Source organism: Molothrus ater, chromosome 6 (assembly GCF_012460135.2).
Source record: "Molothrus ater isolate BHLD 08-10-18 breed brown headed cowbird chromosome 6, BPBGC_Mater_1.1, whole genome shotgun sequence".
In the NCBI taxonomy this organism is placed as follows: Eukaryota; Metazoa; Chordata; class Aves; order Passeriformes; family Icteridae; genus Molothrus; species Molothrus ater.
The window spans coordinates 35,893,569-35,912,010 of NC_050483.2; the positions used below are offsets into that span (position 1 = coordinate 35,893,569).

At 40.4% G+C, this 18,442-nt stretch overlaps 1 protein-coding gene across 1 annotated transcript in view; it reads left to right on the forward strand.

Annotated features, from left to right (window-relative positions):
• Positions 1–5,165: 5,165 nt before the first annotated feature.
• The window catches only part of NUBPL (NUBP iron-sulfur cluster assembly factor, mitochondrial), a 79,214-nt gene continuing 65,937 nt past the window's right edge, over positions 5,166–18,442 (forward strand). The window contains 4 exon segments of the mRNA XM_054515234.1: positions 5,166–5,217; positions 5,220–5,302; positions 6,153–6,300; positions 8,876–8,910. Of these exon segments, the coding sequence (XP_054371209.1) occupies positions 5,166–5,217; positions 5,220–5,302; positions 6,153–6,300; positions 8,876–8,910 (318 nt within the window).

The following is an 18,442-nucleotide window of genomic DNA, read 5'->3' on the forward strand; positions in this document are numbered from 1 at the left end:
AGAAAAATGACATGGCTTTGTTGCAGAAGGGCATATTCCTTTAATTTTCTGCACCACTTCCTAAAGGTTGGAAAAATTGCTGTAATATGAGCTGCATTTCCATTGTGATGTGACTGTTACTATAGAAAGCAATGCTAACCTAAAGAACTTGATGACTGACTTCAGAAGAGTCTAGTAACAATTTAAATAAGGTTTTCATCTCTTCTTGACTGTGAAAGACTGCATTGTTTAAAATTCCACAGGAAAGCAATATATAAACTAAATTGGTATCAGTTCTTCAATGTAGGGGTATTAAATATTAAGCCCCAAATGTTTCGGGGTGTGTCCTGCCTGGCTTCGCCTGGCCTCGCTGCTGGACCAAAGGCTGCAGCTGTGGTGTTTCACCGCAGAGATACCTTTGGCTGGCTAGGTGCTGCAGCTGCGCGCTCAGAACAAATCCAGGCAAAATAGGAACTCAGTTTACCTTTGGTGGAAAAGGTTCAGGTGACAGTGAAGAGAAAAGAAGCGGGTTCTGTCATAGAGTCTTTAATCCAGAGTTTTATTTCAGCATGGTAGGCCCCCAAACATAGTAACAGCTCCCAGACAGACACCCCAGCCACATGGTCTCGTGTCCTTTTAAGCCCCGGGGACTGGGGGAGGGGAGGGACAGGTGAGGGCCAACCAGGTGTGAGCAGGGGAAGGGTCCCAGGATACAGACACTTGGACAAGCCAATGAGCCCAGACCTGAGGAGCATCTGCCAACCACAGGATGCCCTGTTGGAATGTTAAGATTGATGGACAGCTCTTAGGTGGGAGGGGGAAAGGTTGGCACACCTGAGGGGGCTGGGACGGGTCAAACAGGAAACCGCACTGCAACATAGGGGGATAGAATATAAGTAAATAAAGGTAATAGAGAAAGTAATCTTACCCCCTAAAGAGTTGCAGCTGGGTTAATTATAAAAGATTAGGAGCAGGCCTGATGCTAACAGGCCACAGCTGTAGCCAATCGGAAGAGTGTTATAAAAGAGTGGATTGGTTGGTTGAGGGGAGCTGGAGTCAGTTGGCTGCTGCAAGGATGAGTCAGTGCCTAGAGGAGCTGCCTACAAGAAACATCAAGGAGGTACGAAACTCTAGCAATGTAATGACAATAGAATTCTTGTCCTATGATAACAACACTTCAAGATCTTCTTCTTTCTTTAGTGAAACTGAATGAAAGCAAGCAATTTCTTTTCAGTTTTAGATTTGGCAAAGCTTTCACGTTGGATGAAGCTACTTATGTGGTCTCAAATTTACTGGCAATACTAATAAACATGATAAAGAAAAGCTATTAAATTTTTACTGTTTCTTGTGTTTTCTTTGTGCTTGTTAAAGGTGTTGCATTTTCAAGTACTTCCACATAATAAACAGAAATTTCTTCTTAAACTAGGTAATATTTTATATGAAAACTCAGGTCAATGTGCCTTGTTTTGAATAGATATTTGAAATCAGAATCTGTTAAAATCCCTTGAGCCAAATTTACTTTGCAACAAGTTGGGCATAACTGCTTCCATGCAGTGATGTCAGTGATGTTGACTTTGGTCTAAGCCTAGCAGGAAAAAGACTTTAGAAGAAAAATTCCAGTGTATGACAGAGAGGTAATATCATGACACAGAAGAGTTCTCCTCATATATGCCTGCAGTTCTTTTCTCCTCTAATGCCTGAAATTCCCTATTTACACATTTTTGAGATGTGCCTTATTGATATATCTGGAGCCTGTTACCCCAGGTATGCCACCATGGCCTGGTGTTTCAGCATTAAGTAAAGCAATGTGGAAATTGGTTTAACTTCCATGAGGAGCACAGCAAAGATAAAACAAAGAATTCACACCGGTAGGCATTTTGGCTTGGATTATTCTGCAGCCTGATACAGTTTGTCAGCCCCACAGGAAAATGCTGTTTTGGCAAGAGCATGCTCCAGTATGGTCTCAGAGCTGCCAAAGGGAGGAGGTGGCAGCTATCCTAAGACACAGTGAGGCAATAGTGGCTGAGCCAAGAGGTAATGCTGAGAGCCCAAGGCTCATTAACCAGGGCAGAGCCCTGAACCAAGTAATTATCACCACATGACAAAAAAAGATAAAAAGCATAATTTTAAACTTATTTATCTTAAAGGTAACCCGGGCTGGCCAACCAGCCGGGGGGGAAAAACCCCAGAATCTGAGACTCCCATGTCACACACACTCATACTAGAATGCAGTGGTGTAACTCTGTGGCCAAAGGTTGCAGGCCTGGTCATGAAGCTAAAATGACCCCTTGGTTCTGAAGAATGTTTCTTTTGCCATTCTTTAATGTATTTTCTAGTTCAAATTGTGTCTGAAATAAATAGCTTATATGAGAATGAGTTTGCAGTTACTATGTTATTAATGTGGTACTATTTTTTTTGAAGTCACTTACACACAAACCAACCTAATTATCTACCAAGACATTTTTCAAATATTATTTCATTTTTAAATTTTGGAGTTATTTTGGCAACAAATCTTTCCTAGCTATACCTGCATACTCTTAATTGATTTTGGGTAGAGAAAGAATATATTTAAACACAAGGCAATCTAATTTCACACAAAAATCAGTTCTATTTTTATCATGTTATTGTTCAGGTTGAATAGCAATTTAGAGTCTATGAAAAAACTTCCTATGTTTACTTAGAGAAAACATTATCAATTTGCATTAAAATTAAATATTGTGTCTTTAATTTTGTTACACTTTTGAAAAGTATGAAGTGGAACTTGAAAGATGCTGAGATTACCTGTAGTTTTCATCAAGACTCAAGTCTGGCAGTAAAAATTTTGTTAATTTTTGGTTGCATTTTCCTAGACTCGTATTTTACCACTGTATGTTGTGCTGTGTGATGTGCAATAATATACCAGTCAAACAACATAGAACAATATTTTCAAATGTTAAAATTTAAATGGGAAGCCAAAAGCAAATGTGAGAAGTGTACAATCCATAAAATTGTCTTCACAATTAGTAGAAATAGAAACCCTACCCAACCAAACTGCAGTGTATTCCACTGAAGTTAAGGCATTTTGAAAATGTCTGCTGTATTGCTGAGTAAATGGATTGATTCCCTTTCTAATGGCCAAATACAACATTTCATACTCATATTCAATACAACATACTGCTATGTTAGCTACCCTGCTAACAGGGTAGTTAACAAACTAGTGCTAGTAGAAATTATTAAAACAAAAAATATTGAGGATTGTTAGCTCAATTTTAGCTTGTGCTAGATCAGCTTTACAAAACCCCACAAAAATATTTTCTTATTATTGTTGTTGGTGTTGGAGCTCTTGTCAAAATGAAGAAGTGAATTGTACGTTTTCCCCACGTTCTTTTCTCTGTGAAGACCTTGAAGTGACCCATATCTCAAGTGTGTGCCGAGCCGAGATCCCGCAGTACTGAGTCCATTGATGTGACGTGCATGGTATCTTGCACTTTAACGCTGCCTCCAACTGCTCCAGGCAGGAAAAACAATTATGCAAATTTCCTGCAATGCAAGAGGTAACATGATTTCCAGAGGCAGTGAAAAAAAGCCCTGGAGCCTGTATCATAGTTTCAAAACAAAGCAGCTTGTTGGTTTTCAGGATTCTTTTTCAGTTTAGTTTGACAGTAGGGTAAATGATTGGGAAAGGATTTGACCTCTTCAGGTGTCTGTAGATAGGCAAAATATGCTCATGTTGGTACATCAAAAATGTAGGCTGAATGAGAATCACTTCAAGGATAGGGAAAAAAACCCCTATTTTCAGCATTGTGATTTATGTCTTGTAGCTGAGCACTGGAACATGCCTTTGGAAATGGTGGGGTTTAGCAAAATGCTTGATTAGAACTTTTAATAATATAATTTATAAAGAAACATTTAAAATGGTGAAAATTCTGCTCACTGTGAAAGAAATAATAACACTTTAAACTGATGTAAAATCCTCTGATCCATTACATATTACGACTGACAGCAACAAATGACTGTCTACACTGTATTTTATATTTGCAAACTAATGACCTGAAATTGCTGAGATCTGAATTATTTCTATAATATCACTTGCTGAATAAGGACTGTTAATGGAATTTTAAGAGCAAATAATGTCAAACCAATCTAATTTCCTTCCACAAGGTGGTTACAAGGCTTGCTGGTGGGAGAGACGTGGGAGATGATGTGTCTTAAAACTTTAAGCAAATCTCACATGACATAAGGAACAGAAATGGGTTTTGATGAACTTTTACTGAGTGAGGATGGAATGGAAGAGCAAAACGATCACCAGAACAATGATCAGTACCAAACAATAGGACAAGAGGCAACGGGCAGAAACTGATGCACAGGAAGTTTCACCTGAATTTGAGGAAGAAAAACTGACCTAGCGCTGGAACAGATTTTTAAGAGAGGCTCTGGAGTCTCCCTGACTGGAAATATTTAAGAATCATCTAGATGCAATCTTGTGGCATGTGTTCTAGAATGACCCTGTTTGAGCAAGGAGGTTGGACCAGATGATCCACGGTGGTGGCCTTCCAACTTCTGAGATTCTGTGCTTTAGTATTTAAAAAAAAAACCCGACCAACCAAAAAATCCAAATCAAAATAAGCAAAGAAAGCACCAAACAGGTGGCACCTGTCTCGGCTACAGGTCTCTTTGTTCTTTTAGGTAACGATCTAATGGAGGAAATGGGATGTATTTATAGTATTTGTAGAGGACACAAACCAAGAGGCGACCGAGCTCTTGCCCAACCATTTTGCGGGCCAAGATGAGAATTCAGAAGGCACTGACGAGCCGAAGGAGCACTGCAGGGAGCGCCAGAACGAGCCTCTGCTGGAACAATTGCAGCATAATGAGGAATTAGCTCGAGCAAGTTTGCATTGCATGCGGTCACTCGGTGCTGATCCCGCGGCCCCGGTTTCCTTACAGACAGCGGCAGGGATCTGCTTTCCGTGCTGCTGCTTCCCAGTGCCGCTGCTCGGCGGGAGGGCGCGGGGCGCTTCCCGCAGCTTCGGAGCCGCCGTACCTCTCGGCGTCGCACCCTCAGCTCCGCAAGCTGCGCGCCGGCCCGGGGCTGCCGAGCCCACCCAGCGCCAGCCCCGGCAGCGGGCGGGCGGAGCGCGGCGCGGGGGGCGGGCCGAGGCGCGGCCGCACGGCGCCATCTCAGCGCGCCCGGGGCGGCCGCGGGCATGGGAGGCGCTGCCTGGCGCTGGGCGCTGCGCGCCGCCCGCCTCCTGCCCGGCGCGGCGGGAGAGCTCCCGCGGTGCGGCGGGGCCGCCCGGGCTGCGCGCTCGCCGCTTGCGCCGCTCCGTCCGCCGGCTCCGCGGTGAGTGAGGCGGGAGCGGAGCGGGGCGGGCGAGGGCCGGGCTGGGCTGTCCCTGTGCTTGCGGGGGCTGCCGTGGGGTGGCAGGCGGGACGATCTGTCCGTGTGCGAGTGCCCTGCCGGGCCGTGTCCTACGGCAGCCGGTTCAGCAGCTGAGTCCCTGCCGGAGGGGATGCGGTCGCTGCAGGCGTCGGCGGCGGGGCCCGGTCTGGGGCAGCGCTGGGCCGGGAGGAGAGGAAGATGGACGGTCTCTGCCCGCTTTTTAGCCGCACTCGCCTGAACTCGGTGGGAGCCGTGCGCGGTGCTAAGCGCCCGTGGCGGTAACCGCTGTGCCAGCCGGGAGCAGGTGGGACGCTGCCTGACGGGATGCTCGGCTCAGCTGCTCCGTTCGTCCAGCCGTGCGGGCCCCGCGTGTGGCTCTCCTGTGGCACGGCTCAGGGCAGGGACAGCGCCTGCCCTCAGCACCTCGGGCTCCTGCTCCTCCGCTCTTACTCGAATTGTTGTGCCTGAAACAGCTGTACCGAAAAGACCGCCAAGTCGAGTCTGTTTCACAAAGCTTCCGACTTTTAAGCAGCGTTTTGGTTTATTTCAATGCATTTTTTTTCCTTTGACTTTTAAGATCAAGCATATTTAAGTGTTTGTCAAAAAATTACGTGACTGGTGTTATTTTAAGTTGGCCCAGTCCTTTCCTGCCTGTGAAGCAGACTCCCTTTGGGAGAGCCCTTGTGCAGAATGCTTTTCTAGACAAGTGGTGAAAATTTCTCAGTGTGCACGTAGGTTTCCTCCTGTCAGCTTTCTCTGCGAGAACTGCGGGTTGGTGCACATGCATTCACTTGCTTTTTGGTTTTGTTAGTTCTCAAGCTCCGGGGATGAGGCTCTGAGGGACAAACGTGCGCGGATCCTGTCGCGAGGGCTGCCAAAGCAGAAGCCCATAGAAGGGGTTAAGCAGGTGGTGGTTGTGGCTTCTGGAAAAGGGGGAGTTGGAAAATCGACAACAGCAGGTAAGATTTCTTTATTTTTTAAATAATTTCCTTTGTGCATTTTATAGTATTTTGTATGGAATATTTAGGTGCTTGTGTCATTACCTTGTGATTGGGTTCCATAACACTTCACCTCTGACAAGTCCTGTTGCAGCCATTGGGAATTTACTTGGATACAGAAACCTTGGCTTTAACTTTGGTGTGAATTTAGCTTTGAAATTATATTTTTGTAATAGTGCAGCACTGTCCTGAGATATCAAGGCATCTTCAGAGGTGATGTAGGCTAAGGTGAAAGGGATCATATGCGAGTGCAACAACACTGTTCCTCCTTCCCTGGCTGCTTAGGTGTGCCTATGCAGTGCCTTTCTCTGTAGAGGATTCTGATATTTAGAAAGTTTCCAGATCAGGACTCTTCAATTTTCTCAACTACATATGTAGATGCTTTATAAAGAAAAAGTGAAGCAGTACTTAAAAACACACAAATTGCTCAGAGCTTTGTGAAGTACCTTGAACTCTTCTCTCAACTCCACTGTTAGATTTTGAATTAATTTTTCTCTAATTTTTTCTCTACCACCTGTTCCTAGGTGGTAGAATAAGATGGTATGTGGGTTACCAGTACTGCAGAAATTGATTTAAACTTAAATAAATGAGAGAATGGAAAAATAATTTGTCGTGCCAACATGTGCAAAAAAATCATTTATTGTGCCTTCTTACAGTGGTTGAGAGAAGAATGACTGATATCATCAACCTGGATATCTGCAAAACATTTGTCACTAACAAATGACATGACATCCTTGTCTCTGAACTGGAGAGACTGGGAGCTGATGGATGGACCACTTGGTGGATTAGGAATTGGCTGGATGGCTGCACTGCGTCCAGGTCTGGGTCCCCCAGCATAAGAAGGACCTGTGAGAGTGTGTCCAACAAGTCCAAATATGATCAGAGGGCTGGAGCACCTCTGCTGACAGGCTGAGAGATATGGCTTGTTTAGCCTGGAGAAGAAACTCTTAAAGAGTCTCTTCAGGGAGACTCTTTGAGAACCTTCCAGTAATTAAAGGGGGCTTACAAAAAGGAAGGAGTATGACTTTTTATATGGGCAGATAAGACAAGGGTGAATAGTTCTAAACCAGAAGTGGAGAGATGTAGATTAGCTGCTAGGAAGAAATTCTGTGCTGTGAGGGTGGTGAGACACTGGAACAGATTGCCCAGACAAGGGTGGTTGTCCCTTCCCTGGAAGTATTCAAGGCCAAGTTAGATGGGATTTTGGACAACCTTGTCCAGTGGAAGGTGGCCCTGTCCATGGCAGGGGTTTGGAGCTGGGTCATCCTTAGGGTCACTTCCAACCCTAACCATCCTATGATACTATGACACTGAAAGTAAAGTTCTTGGAAAAGGCCTCTGTAAAGTGTTAGAAATGTGTTTAAATATCTCTTTCTTTGTAGAAGAGTTATTCTTTAGTTGAAGGATGTCTGCTCTTCATCTCCATGTGTTGTGAATAACACATGGATGTAGCTCTTAATGTATAATTTTGGGGTTTGTAGTTCAGCCATGCTTGAAACAGACTGAGTAATAATTTCTAGAACAGACCAATATGATATCTGTACCAAAAGTAACTGTTCTTAAAAAAAGTGGTTTTTTTCTATTTAGCTATTGTCCATCCTATACACAGGATACACCTACCTGTACAAAGACATGCAAAACAGTTAAAACTTGTGTTTCTTAACCATCAAAAGGTATATCATTATAATACATAGACTGGTTGTTGTAGGTTACTAAAAATACCAAATACCTGTTCATCAATTGACAGTTTACAAAATGAAAATAATTTGAAAAGCAAATTCAGATTACTCTCTTCGTGTCTGCAAACAAATACCTGAATTTAAATTCTTGTAACTGGTATCTCTGTGTAATTTCTACATAAAATTTAACACATGTATAAATAATAATTAAAACTGTGAGTTTTAAACAGTTAAAAACAGTTAAAACTTGTGTTTCTTAACCATCAAAAGGTATATCATTATAATACATAGACTGGTTGTTGTAGGTTACTAAAAATACCAAATACCTGTTCATCAATTGACAGTTTACAAAATGAAAATAATTTGAAAAGCAAATTCAGATTACTCTCTTCGTGTCTGCAAACAAATACCTGAATTTAAATTCTTGTAACTGGTATCTCTGTGTAATTTCTACATAAAATTTAACACATGTATAAATAATAATTAAAACTGTGAGTTCATTCCTGTGCATTTAAAAGTAAAAAATCAGGGTTCAACAAGCATTAAATAAGATATTGGAAATGTAAATGAAGCATTTACATGTATCTGTAATGGACAGCCTTTTAAAATTAATGTTTTAATTAGTAATATTGTGAAGGATATTGTGAAGGAAATCTATATTCTTGTTTATTACCATGAGGATAAATTTGATGGTTCAGATGAACAACTGAATTTCAGATAAATTATATAAACAAAACTATTGCATGGCATAATTACTGAATGTTTTCTCTTGTTAGCAGTGATAACATTCTTAATATTTAGGAAGTAAGTTTTCCTGCACTTAATCTTTTTGTTTTTCCTCCTCTTCTTCCTTACAGTAAATATAGCCCTCGCCCTAGCAGCAAATGATTCGGTAGGTGAACATTTCATTATCAGCCTTAATGTGAAATGTGTGTCATAAATTAAGTGGTTACTGCTGAGGGCAGTTGCATACACTTAATGTAATTAATGCTTTTATTTAGTTAATTTCTATTTTTTTTGGTGGGCTTTTGAGCTTCTGTCAGTTTGTTTATAATTTATCAGTACCATGAATAACTTAGTAGATCTCATCCTGCTTCTGGGTTTGGCTCTGTCCTTTCCCTGGTGCGTCACTGAGTTGAACTGCAGTTCTGGAAGGATGTATAGATGTCATGGAGAATGCTTCTGTAGGTTGGAGACAATAAATAATTCTACCACTTCAGAACACTGACTTGAAAAAAATAGGAGTTTGTGCTGAATAGTGTCCAAACCATTTTTTTATAGCTTCACAGATTTACTGTTTCTGGAGAAATTATGTATCAAAATACTTTATAAAAAGCTAAGGTGAAAATCCCCCAAAACTATGTATCTTCCCTAAAGCTTGGAAGTAAAAATTTTTGAGTGATTTCCCAGCTCAGTATTACTAAAACTGTTGCCTGGACTATAAATAGATGGTAGAAGCCATTCAAGAGTAAAAACCACGGTGTTCTTTATGTCCACCTGCTGCTGTAGACTGGGAGTAGTTCCATTTTGCACGTTATTGCCACGCAGATAAACTCAGAAGCAAGTCTCCTTTGCAATGGGAGGGCTGTATGATGCAGGCTTTGTACTCATAAAACATTAAATACAAAGTATACTCAAGTACTTTAATCAGGCAAGTGTAGCATCTTCCTGTTGTAAAAGACAAGTAAAACAAAAAACAACAGGTAGGATTGAGGGCTACATGCAATCTGCAAACTTCCTGGAGGAATTTTGTAAAAGATTTAAAAATATTTCCATAACCTCAGTCACATTTAATAAGAAGAGTGTTTAAAGCTGTTATATGAAGTATGTACTCTTTGTGATGGCATCTGATCTTGTTATTTCACAGTCTTTTATTCTGTGTTTTAAATAGGCTGTTGGAATAATTGGATCTCAGAGAAAAATCTGTCATGTTGAAAAGCAGAACTGTTTAAATGGTTCCTTCTAATCAAGTTTAAAACATGGCATTTGCTCTAATACTTTTGCAAAAGAAAACCCTAAAAACAACTCTGCAATGTGATCTGTGTTGTAGATGCATGGAAACAGTGTGAACCAGTTGCACATAACTTTCTATACTAGCTTATGGGCTTTTTAGATGGTGTCTGATACTTCTCAAACATGCAGTTTTATGCATTTAAAAATATATTTAGATAAAGTATCTCTTTGTAATTCTGACGTACGCAAGTTTTGGGATTATGCCCTTTTTTAGGAGTTTTGATGTTACAATTATGTGGTGGTGTGTGAAGTTGGAGGCCAGCATCTGGTGGATGTTAAATAATGAAGAGCAGCTGGAATTGATGAAATAGATGTGAATTGTGTGAACTGGTGCTCACAGGTTAGCAAGCTGTTACTGTGGTGAAATGGTGCATTGATGTAGTTTCAAGTTAGAAAGTATGAAATTAAAGTGGATTAAATAAACAACTCTCTTGTTGGTTCATGCATTAATATATTTTTTCTTCTGTGGTTTATTTTCCTTAAGATAATTAAAGGCATGCATTATGTTTATTTTTAACCTTTGGGCTTGAAGTTGCTCGTTTGTTCATTTGTGTACTCACATTGATTTCATTAATTTTGTGAGATAAGGTTTTAAAATTAAAATCTCGGTGACCTTGTTCCAGACTGGAACTGTCCAGTGCTCTGAATTCTATAAACCATTGCAATTTTCAGTTTTGCAATGGTGAATGAAGTAAATAAGGAGGTTGTTTTTCAGAGTCCATTGGTGCCTCCTGCTGTATTTTATGGTGAATTTCTTTGTCCTCAGGTATGCAGCAATGGATGCCTTTATTTTACGTCTAGTGACTATTGATGGTGCCTCACCTTGCCATGGTTTTTGTTTCCTTCGTTGCTGTTGTAAGTTCGTCTCTTTCAGAAGAAGCAGTAATGATTGTTAGTTGATCAGAGCTTCAGAAGGTCCCTGCAATTTCATTAACTGCCCTTATGTCTCTTATAAACAAAACACAAATTGATAGAAACTGATCTTGAACTTGATGTACTGCTTAAAGGAGGAAAGAAAGGAACTCTGGAGGAAAATAGGTGACCATGACTATAAAGGTCTGTGCTTCCTTCATAGTCTGTGTTACAAGTTCTATGCTTGTCAGTGGTGTTCTTTTTCTAAGCTAAAACAGGTTAAAGACTATTGAAAACATCTGTTTTCTGGTGAGTGAGATCTGTGAAAGATGCTCTCCTTTAAGAGGAGATGGGATTAGATTCTTGCTACTTTCAGTGATTGCTGTGACATCTTATTGGTTGGTGTATCATAAGTTGGAAGATTACCAGTCAAAGTGTAAAGGATTTTTTGTCCTCTTGATAAAAGAAAACATCCTTCCATCTTTTAAAAATCTACCTTCTGTAGTGAAAAAAACAACAAAACCCCCACTGTTTCTACTGATATATGTATTTTAATTTTTTTTTTAACATGGCAGCTTTTTCAGTTATTGTAGTGATGGCCTGAAGTACTAAGCCATCAGCAGAGCCTTGGACATTGTCATGGTCACACAGTGTTGTTGGCAGAGCCAGGATTAGAATTTCAGTGTTAAACGTCTTGCATGCTGGTGCTCAGTCTGCTTTGCGTATTTTTACCTCATGGTTACAGGGTAAATAATTCAAGACAGAAGTTCATTTAGATGCCTAGATACCATGTCCAAGACAGAGTAGTTTGGTGGATTTTCTTTTTGTTTTGTTTTTTTTTTGGTTGGTTGGTTTTGTTTCTTGATTCAGAGCCAGGGAAGACAAGCAGGGCAGCCTCTTATGCCTTCCTAGCAATATTAGTTTTTTTGGTTCCCTGGGTTACCTGTTGTAGATGGATTAGTTAAGAAATATCTAAGCTCTTGGGCCTGTACCAAGGCCTATAAATCTATAGAGTGTTCTTTTTGTGTTAAGAAATAACTTAAAGTTTTACCCTTGTGTTCTATTGTTAATTGCTTGCTTAGTTTGACAGCTGATTCTTTTCATTCTTTTGATGCACCAGCAGTCAGTTGTGCTCCCCTAGGAGCACTTGGGAAGAATTTTTGGGTTTTGTGCCAGGACAATTCATATTCAGACTAGAATGACTATTTATGAAAGCTGCCTGGCCAGAGACAATTTATTGTAGTAGAAACAAGTTGAATTAATAGATGGCAGCAATAATAGGGTAGGGATTGCTTGTTTATGAACAGAGTATTTTAGTGAGCAAACACCAGCTGTGCATGACTAAGGATGGCACAAATCCAGTTGGGAGGCTGCATGCTTGTGCTGTCACTGTGAGGCAAGCTCCCCAGTCAGATTTCCTTTGGCTCGCCTTTTCGTTAGGGAAGATTTACATTTTCACTATAGTATGAAATGTTTTTTGTGTTGTGAAGGACAGAGGAGGAAGCAAAACCATATGGACCAAGTTAGCATGTACGCATAAGCAAGTGGCTTCTGCCTGCAGTGCTGGGGCACGTGGTGAAAGGCAGCAGTTTTCCGTATTCTGGCGTAGCGCCAGGGGGTTACTGGGTGGTGGTGCAGACCAGGACCAAGACGGGCAATGCACCAAGGGTGATTTTTATGCGGGGGAACGGATTTCCCTGTTTTGCCCAGCCGAGGCCGCGGTTGCTGCGCAGCGCGGGGATGGCGGCTGCGGCCGGCAGGGGGCGCGCGGGCCGCGGGCGCTGCGGGGCGGGCGGGGCGCGGGAGCCGCGCGGGGGTCGCGCCGTGTCCCCGCCGCTGCCGCGCTGTGCCCGCCGTGTCCCCGCCGCTGCCGCGCTGTCCCCGCCGTGTCCCCGCCGTGTCCCCGCCGTGTCCCCGCCGTGTCCCCGCCGTGTCCCCGCCGCTGCCGCGCTGTCCCCGCCGCTGCTGCGCTGTCCCCGCCGTGTCCCCGCCGTGTCCCCGCCGCTGCCGCGCTGTCCCCGCGCACCGCGCCTGCTCTTCTCTGGAGACACACATCTCACCTGGGTATCTGGCCGTTATCAGCACAGGCGGGGAATATTTCTATTTCTCATGCCTGTATAGTCAGTTACAGCACAGTGATGGTGTAGGTAGGAGCCGACTCTTCGTGTCAGCTCACTACTGTGGCCATAAAATGAATTTTAATTTCTTCAAACCGAGTATTTAATCAAAACCCACACATTTCAAAACTACTCAAAAACCACCCAGCTTACTTTTTTTACATTCCAGCTTTTTTTTGGTTGTTTTTGTGTTTTGGTTTTTTTGTTGTTGTCGTTGTTGTTGTTTTGGTTTTGGGGTTTTTTTTTTTGTTTTTTTTTTTTTTAATATTTGGCTTGTATAATTAAACCATTTCTCCCCAGGCTAATACCTGACTGCTGCATTCAGAGATGATTTTACAATGCATATACATTTCTTGCTGGTAAGGAAGAAATTCCATGTGGGGAAACAAATCTTGAAGAATTTAGGCAATAATGGGATCCTTCACTGGGTAATCATAGCATGAAGACAAGTTTTGAGTTGCTTTTCTAATTGATTGGGTTTGATTTCTAAGCATCTTTAACTCTGTTGCATAGAGAATCAGAAGAATTTAATCACTGTAGCTAAGGCCTTCATGCATGTTTCTTAATGCTGGAGATGCCAGTTAGAATTGATTTGATTCATTTGCAATGATAACTTAGCTTTTAGATTAATTGGAAAAAAATAGATAATAATCTCTAAACTTTTTGCTGTTTTTTCAAATAAAATTGAATAAAATTAAAAATATATTTTGAAATAGACCTCCTAAAATACATTACTTAAATCAGATAACTATATGCTTAATTTGAAGAAAAATTCCTTTTTTTTTTTTGGTCTGTTTTGAAGTTAAATACCGTTAGTCTTCACGTCATTGAAAGATACCAGAGAGACTGATGTAAAAGGTGAACCCTTTTTTATAAAAATGTTACATGCTGTGAAAGTGGAGAGGCATCTTGTAGAGATGTGGTAATGCTGGGGATTCTGTTTTGGTAATTTTATTTTTCAAATGGTTTTATATTGAGTTCTTTTTCTTCAGCAGGATGGATAATGTGCAGAAAGGCCAAACAAGGCTGAAGTACTGGTACGAAGTTGTTAAGAACATTGAGTAGGAGCTAATGCAGCCTGTTGTGGAAAGGAAGTGCTGGAGAAGTCCTGTGGCTGGCAGAAAATTGAAAACACTTCATATAAAGGACAAGTGCTTTTAAACCAGTAGCAGACTGAGTGTTTAAAGCAAGTTTGCATTTCTAGGATAGGGTGAAGAAACTGCAGTGGTACGTTTTTGGCTTTAATCCAATTTACAGCTAGGCAGTTAAATAGCATGCAGCTGAAAGAGTTAGAGAATTAAGGATTAAAAGATGGCTATTCATTGTGTCAGTATGTTAAATGAGGAATCCATAGCCTATCCTGATTTTAAAGTTCCCTTTTGTCCTATGTGTTGCTGCTTGCACTTTGGGATTAGCTCTAAGTCTATAATGACATTAAAAGGGTAAATTGAGAGTCCTGGTGGTGGATTAAGAGAACCAGCTTTAAAGTAACTGGCACCTTCACTTAGCAAAGCTGGAATTTCTGTCTCTGGAATGGACTACAGCACTTCTAGTGTAGGAAATTTTTCACTGTATAGAACAATAACAGCTCATTAACCTGTGCCTTTATCCCTCCCAGGCTAAACACCAGGGAACTGTGGTTGTTGACAGAGTTGACTTCAAAGGAAAATACTATCTACTAGCATCCAGTGGGGATACATATACCCTATCAAGTATGGGAAAAATTCTCAGAAAATAGCAAAAATTAAATTAATGCTGTCAAAGAGTCTTTGGATGTTTAGCAGTAACACAGGCTGTGTTGATTAACAGCTATTTATAGAAGCTTTTTGTGAACTGTTCTTTTTACTAGTCTTTAATCAGGTCTGTTCCTCAATAAAGCATTGGCAACTTGGAAAAAAGTGATATCACCAGATTCTCCACTGCACACAGAATTGTGTGGAGGGGTCCTTTGTGATATGGGAATGAAACTGGATGCATTTGGTTGAGAATTTGTTACTGGAAAATCTAATTGATTTTGTAGTCAATATTCCCTGAAAAACAGAAAGGGAACCTACATAAAGGAAGTGTAGGGAGGGATGGAACAGGTCTTAAGGAACTTAAGGCTCAGAGAGGTGAGAGGAGGAAAGATATGGATCATTTTGTCATTAGCATTAATTTATGCCACCTGAACAAGGATTATGTACAGTAACATTTGCCTGCCTAAGAGAACAAACATAATAGCAAGTCAATACTTTCTAATCTGCATAAGGAAAAGAAAAGGAGGCAAAATTTATTAGTTTTTTACATGATCTCTGCCTGCCAGGACTTTGGCCTTCAACAACTTCATTTTAGTTCTTTCCCCCAAAAGAATTACGACTAAGTTCAGAGCTTGAAAATCATTAATTTAGAACACTGCTTTCTTCCAAATCTCTATTACTCACAGGGCAGTGGCCAGGTTCAAAGACTAAGATGAAATTTAATTAGGTAGAGAATCTTGCCTGAGAAGGTAAAGGAGAAGATCTTTTTAGTGAGGTTATCTGTGCCTGTAATTTGTACACTGCACAAAATGAAGCTGTAGAATTCTCATCTCTCGGGGATATCTGCAAGAATATCTTCTTTGTCTATTGATGTAGAATTTGGTTTTCTTGTAAATATAGAATCTGTACCTGGTGACTTTGAAAACTAGTTTTTGATTCTTCATGTAGATGAGAGAAGTTTCTAAATTAGAATGAAAACTTCGCTGTATTTTTAATGGGTTAAGAGCTGCAGTGATTATGTAACTTATGGTACCTCATGAAGAATGTTTGTCAGAAATCTTTAGAGAGGTCTAATGGGCAAATTAAAATTTTGCTGAGAAGAATAATGAAGTGAAGTAGAAAGAATTACTTAGTCAATGATGTAAAAGTAGAAGATAAAGAGGAATTACAGTTCTTTATTCTGTAAAATTTTTTAATGTTCTTGAGGTCACCAGTGATCAGATGAGACCATGATAGTGCCAGTACTGCAGAAATAGGAAATCCTAGTAGTAGTTAGCCTGTGCTAGAGACTGTTTACCTACAGTGGGAAAACCTTAAAAGCATTGATAAGCGGGTAAATATTTGTGAGTTTTTAAGTAGAGCTTTTGCTGACATAGGAGTACTTTTGTATTTTCATGTGCTGACAATATATTTATTTCTGATTTCATAGTCTCTGCCTGCTGGAATTTTGATAAGGATCTTATGCTGCATGAAGAGGTCAAAGATACTGCGTGTGTTCGTATATTTTTTCAAAGTAGCTTCCAGTGACCATGATTAAACCATATGGGAATGGTTACATTGTCACTTGTATCTTTAGTGCTTAAGCTGCAGAATTTGCTGTAAAGCAACCAAAAATAAGGTCTCTAGAAAATATTTTCCAAGTGTAGTAAACTTGAAGATTGATTCAAACTTTCTTTCACAGCTGGGCAGGTGAAGGGAAAAGGACAAATGTTACACTTGAGAACAACTGTTTTGAACTTGGTTATTGCTATGCCATCTGGGGAGATGGAATGCAGTTTGTTTAATAGCACAGGAGAGAAATATGTTTATAAGGAGAAAATACAGCTGTGAGCTGGTGATGGAGTTGTGTTTTCTGAGTCCTTTTCCTGCCAGAGTGCCAAGGGAGGCTCTAGCAGTGGTGTGTGCTGCACTCTGAAAAACACTTAGTAGCAGGGGGACTTGTATGTGCTTGGGTGTGCTTTAAGTATTGCATTTCTGTCTGTGTAATGAGGATTATTTAAGAATAAAAAGATGCACCATTGGTATGAGAGGTATATGTATTTCAAAATATGTCAGAGAACATAAGAGGAATCTTAGAGGCTTTTTTCCCTCCTCATTTTTTTCCTAAGTTGCCTTTTTGGTTGTGCTTTTGATTCTCCATAATCTATTCCTTCTGTCCAGATGGTTTTCTTTACCTTGTGTGATGTTATGTTGTTTTCTTAGGATTTGTTTTAATACAATACTTTGAAAGATGTGCTGTTTTATATGAGGTTAGGTTGTATGGGGGGGGGGGGAACCAATTTATTAAAATCTAATTTAATTTTTTAATTATCAGAACTCATGCATCTGGATTATATTTCACACAGCATGAGAGGTATCTGCTAATTCTGATTAGCAGTTTCATGTGGTAGCATCCAGGTGTGTGCATATTATTTCTTCTCTTGGGGATTTAAAACATTGTAAATGCTGGAAGAAATGATCTGGACTGTACTGTGCACGTCTTAAAAAAATCCCTTGGTAGCTGCCATAATACTTTTCTGAGATAATTAAACCTTGAGTAAAGGGTTATTGGCATTCTAGGGATGTTTACATACTGCAAAAGTAGGGATATTTGGGAGAAAGAAGAGCATAGCTTATTAGGCCAATGCTTTCTGTGTAAGCTGCTGCTTCTAGGCATAGTGAACTCGACTTACCTGACGTGTTGAATTGCTTGGTAAAGAAAAAACCCCTGCCTTAGGCTATCTTAGATGAGGTTTTGTCAATGATTTAAAGATTTCTGAAAGACCTTTTTCCTATAATCCCGTAGAAAGCACCAGGCTTACAGGAACACTTCTGCTTTTGTTAACATGAATCGTAGAAACTTGAGAATCTGTTAATTATTCTTCTGTTTGATGACAAGAATTTAATTGAACCCTATCCATGAAAAGCTGTGCATGTCAGAAACAGGCACTTTTCTTACTTTTGAAGAAGCATGAAAGTTTTTTAGAGAAATGGTCAGGTTTATTGTATTAGCTTGGTAATTTAAAGTAGTAGCTGAATTTGTAAAGTCCTCTGGGATGTTCTTCTCCAGCACGGATCTATTTATTCTTTAGTTCAGGAAATTTTGTATACTTAGGTTGGGTAATATAGATACAGTAGATGCAGTGCTGCTGACTCCTGGGAATGTAGTGGTGAACACCTGATTATATGTTCAGGAGGTCATGAAGTCATTCTAATTAATTTAGGTCATCTTAAATTTTTATCCCTTTGTTCTGAAAGTGAAACTCTGGTGAGCTGTGAGATCATTGTAGTCAATCAATAGTCAGAGTCCTTGCATGAGGGGGAAAATCCTCAAGAAATTCAGGGGAAGTATGTCATCAGGTTTAAAACACTTTGTGGGTGTTTTAGTAATTACTTGCTTTCATTTGAGAAGGAATTAGGTGGAACAGCCTGTAGATGATGTTTTGATGCGTTTGATTATCTGCTGACACGGACTGAGTCGTGAATCTTTCTAATCTGTTAAAATCTGCATTTTGTACAAGAACAGAGAAGCTTTAATAGTTTGTTTTCCGTGTCTTCAGAGTCTAGCTTAAATATGGGTCTTTTAAATGGTTTTGAAATTGCAGCTTTCAGCAAGGCAAGAAGAAGAATTTGTTACAGTAACTCCTGAACTTTTGTCTGATAGTTTTCACAAGACATCATAAAGAAAAAGTGTTAAAAAAAATCTACATTAAATAATCCAAATAAT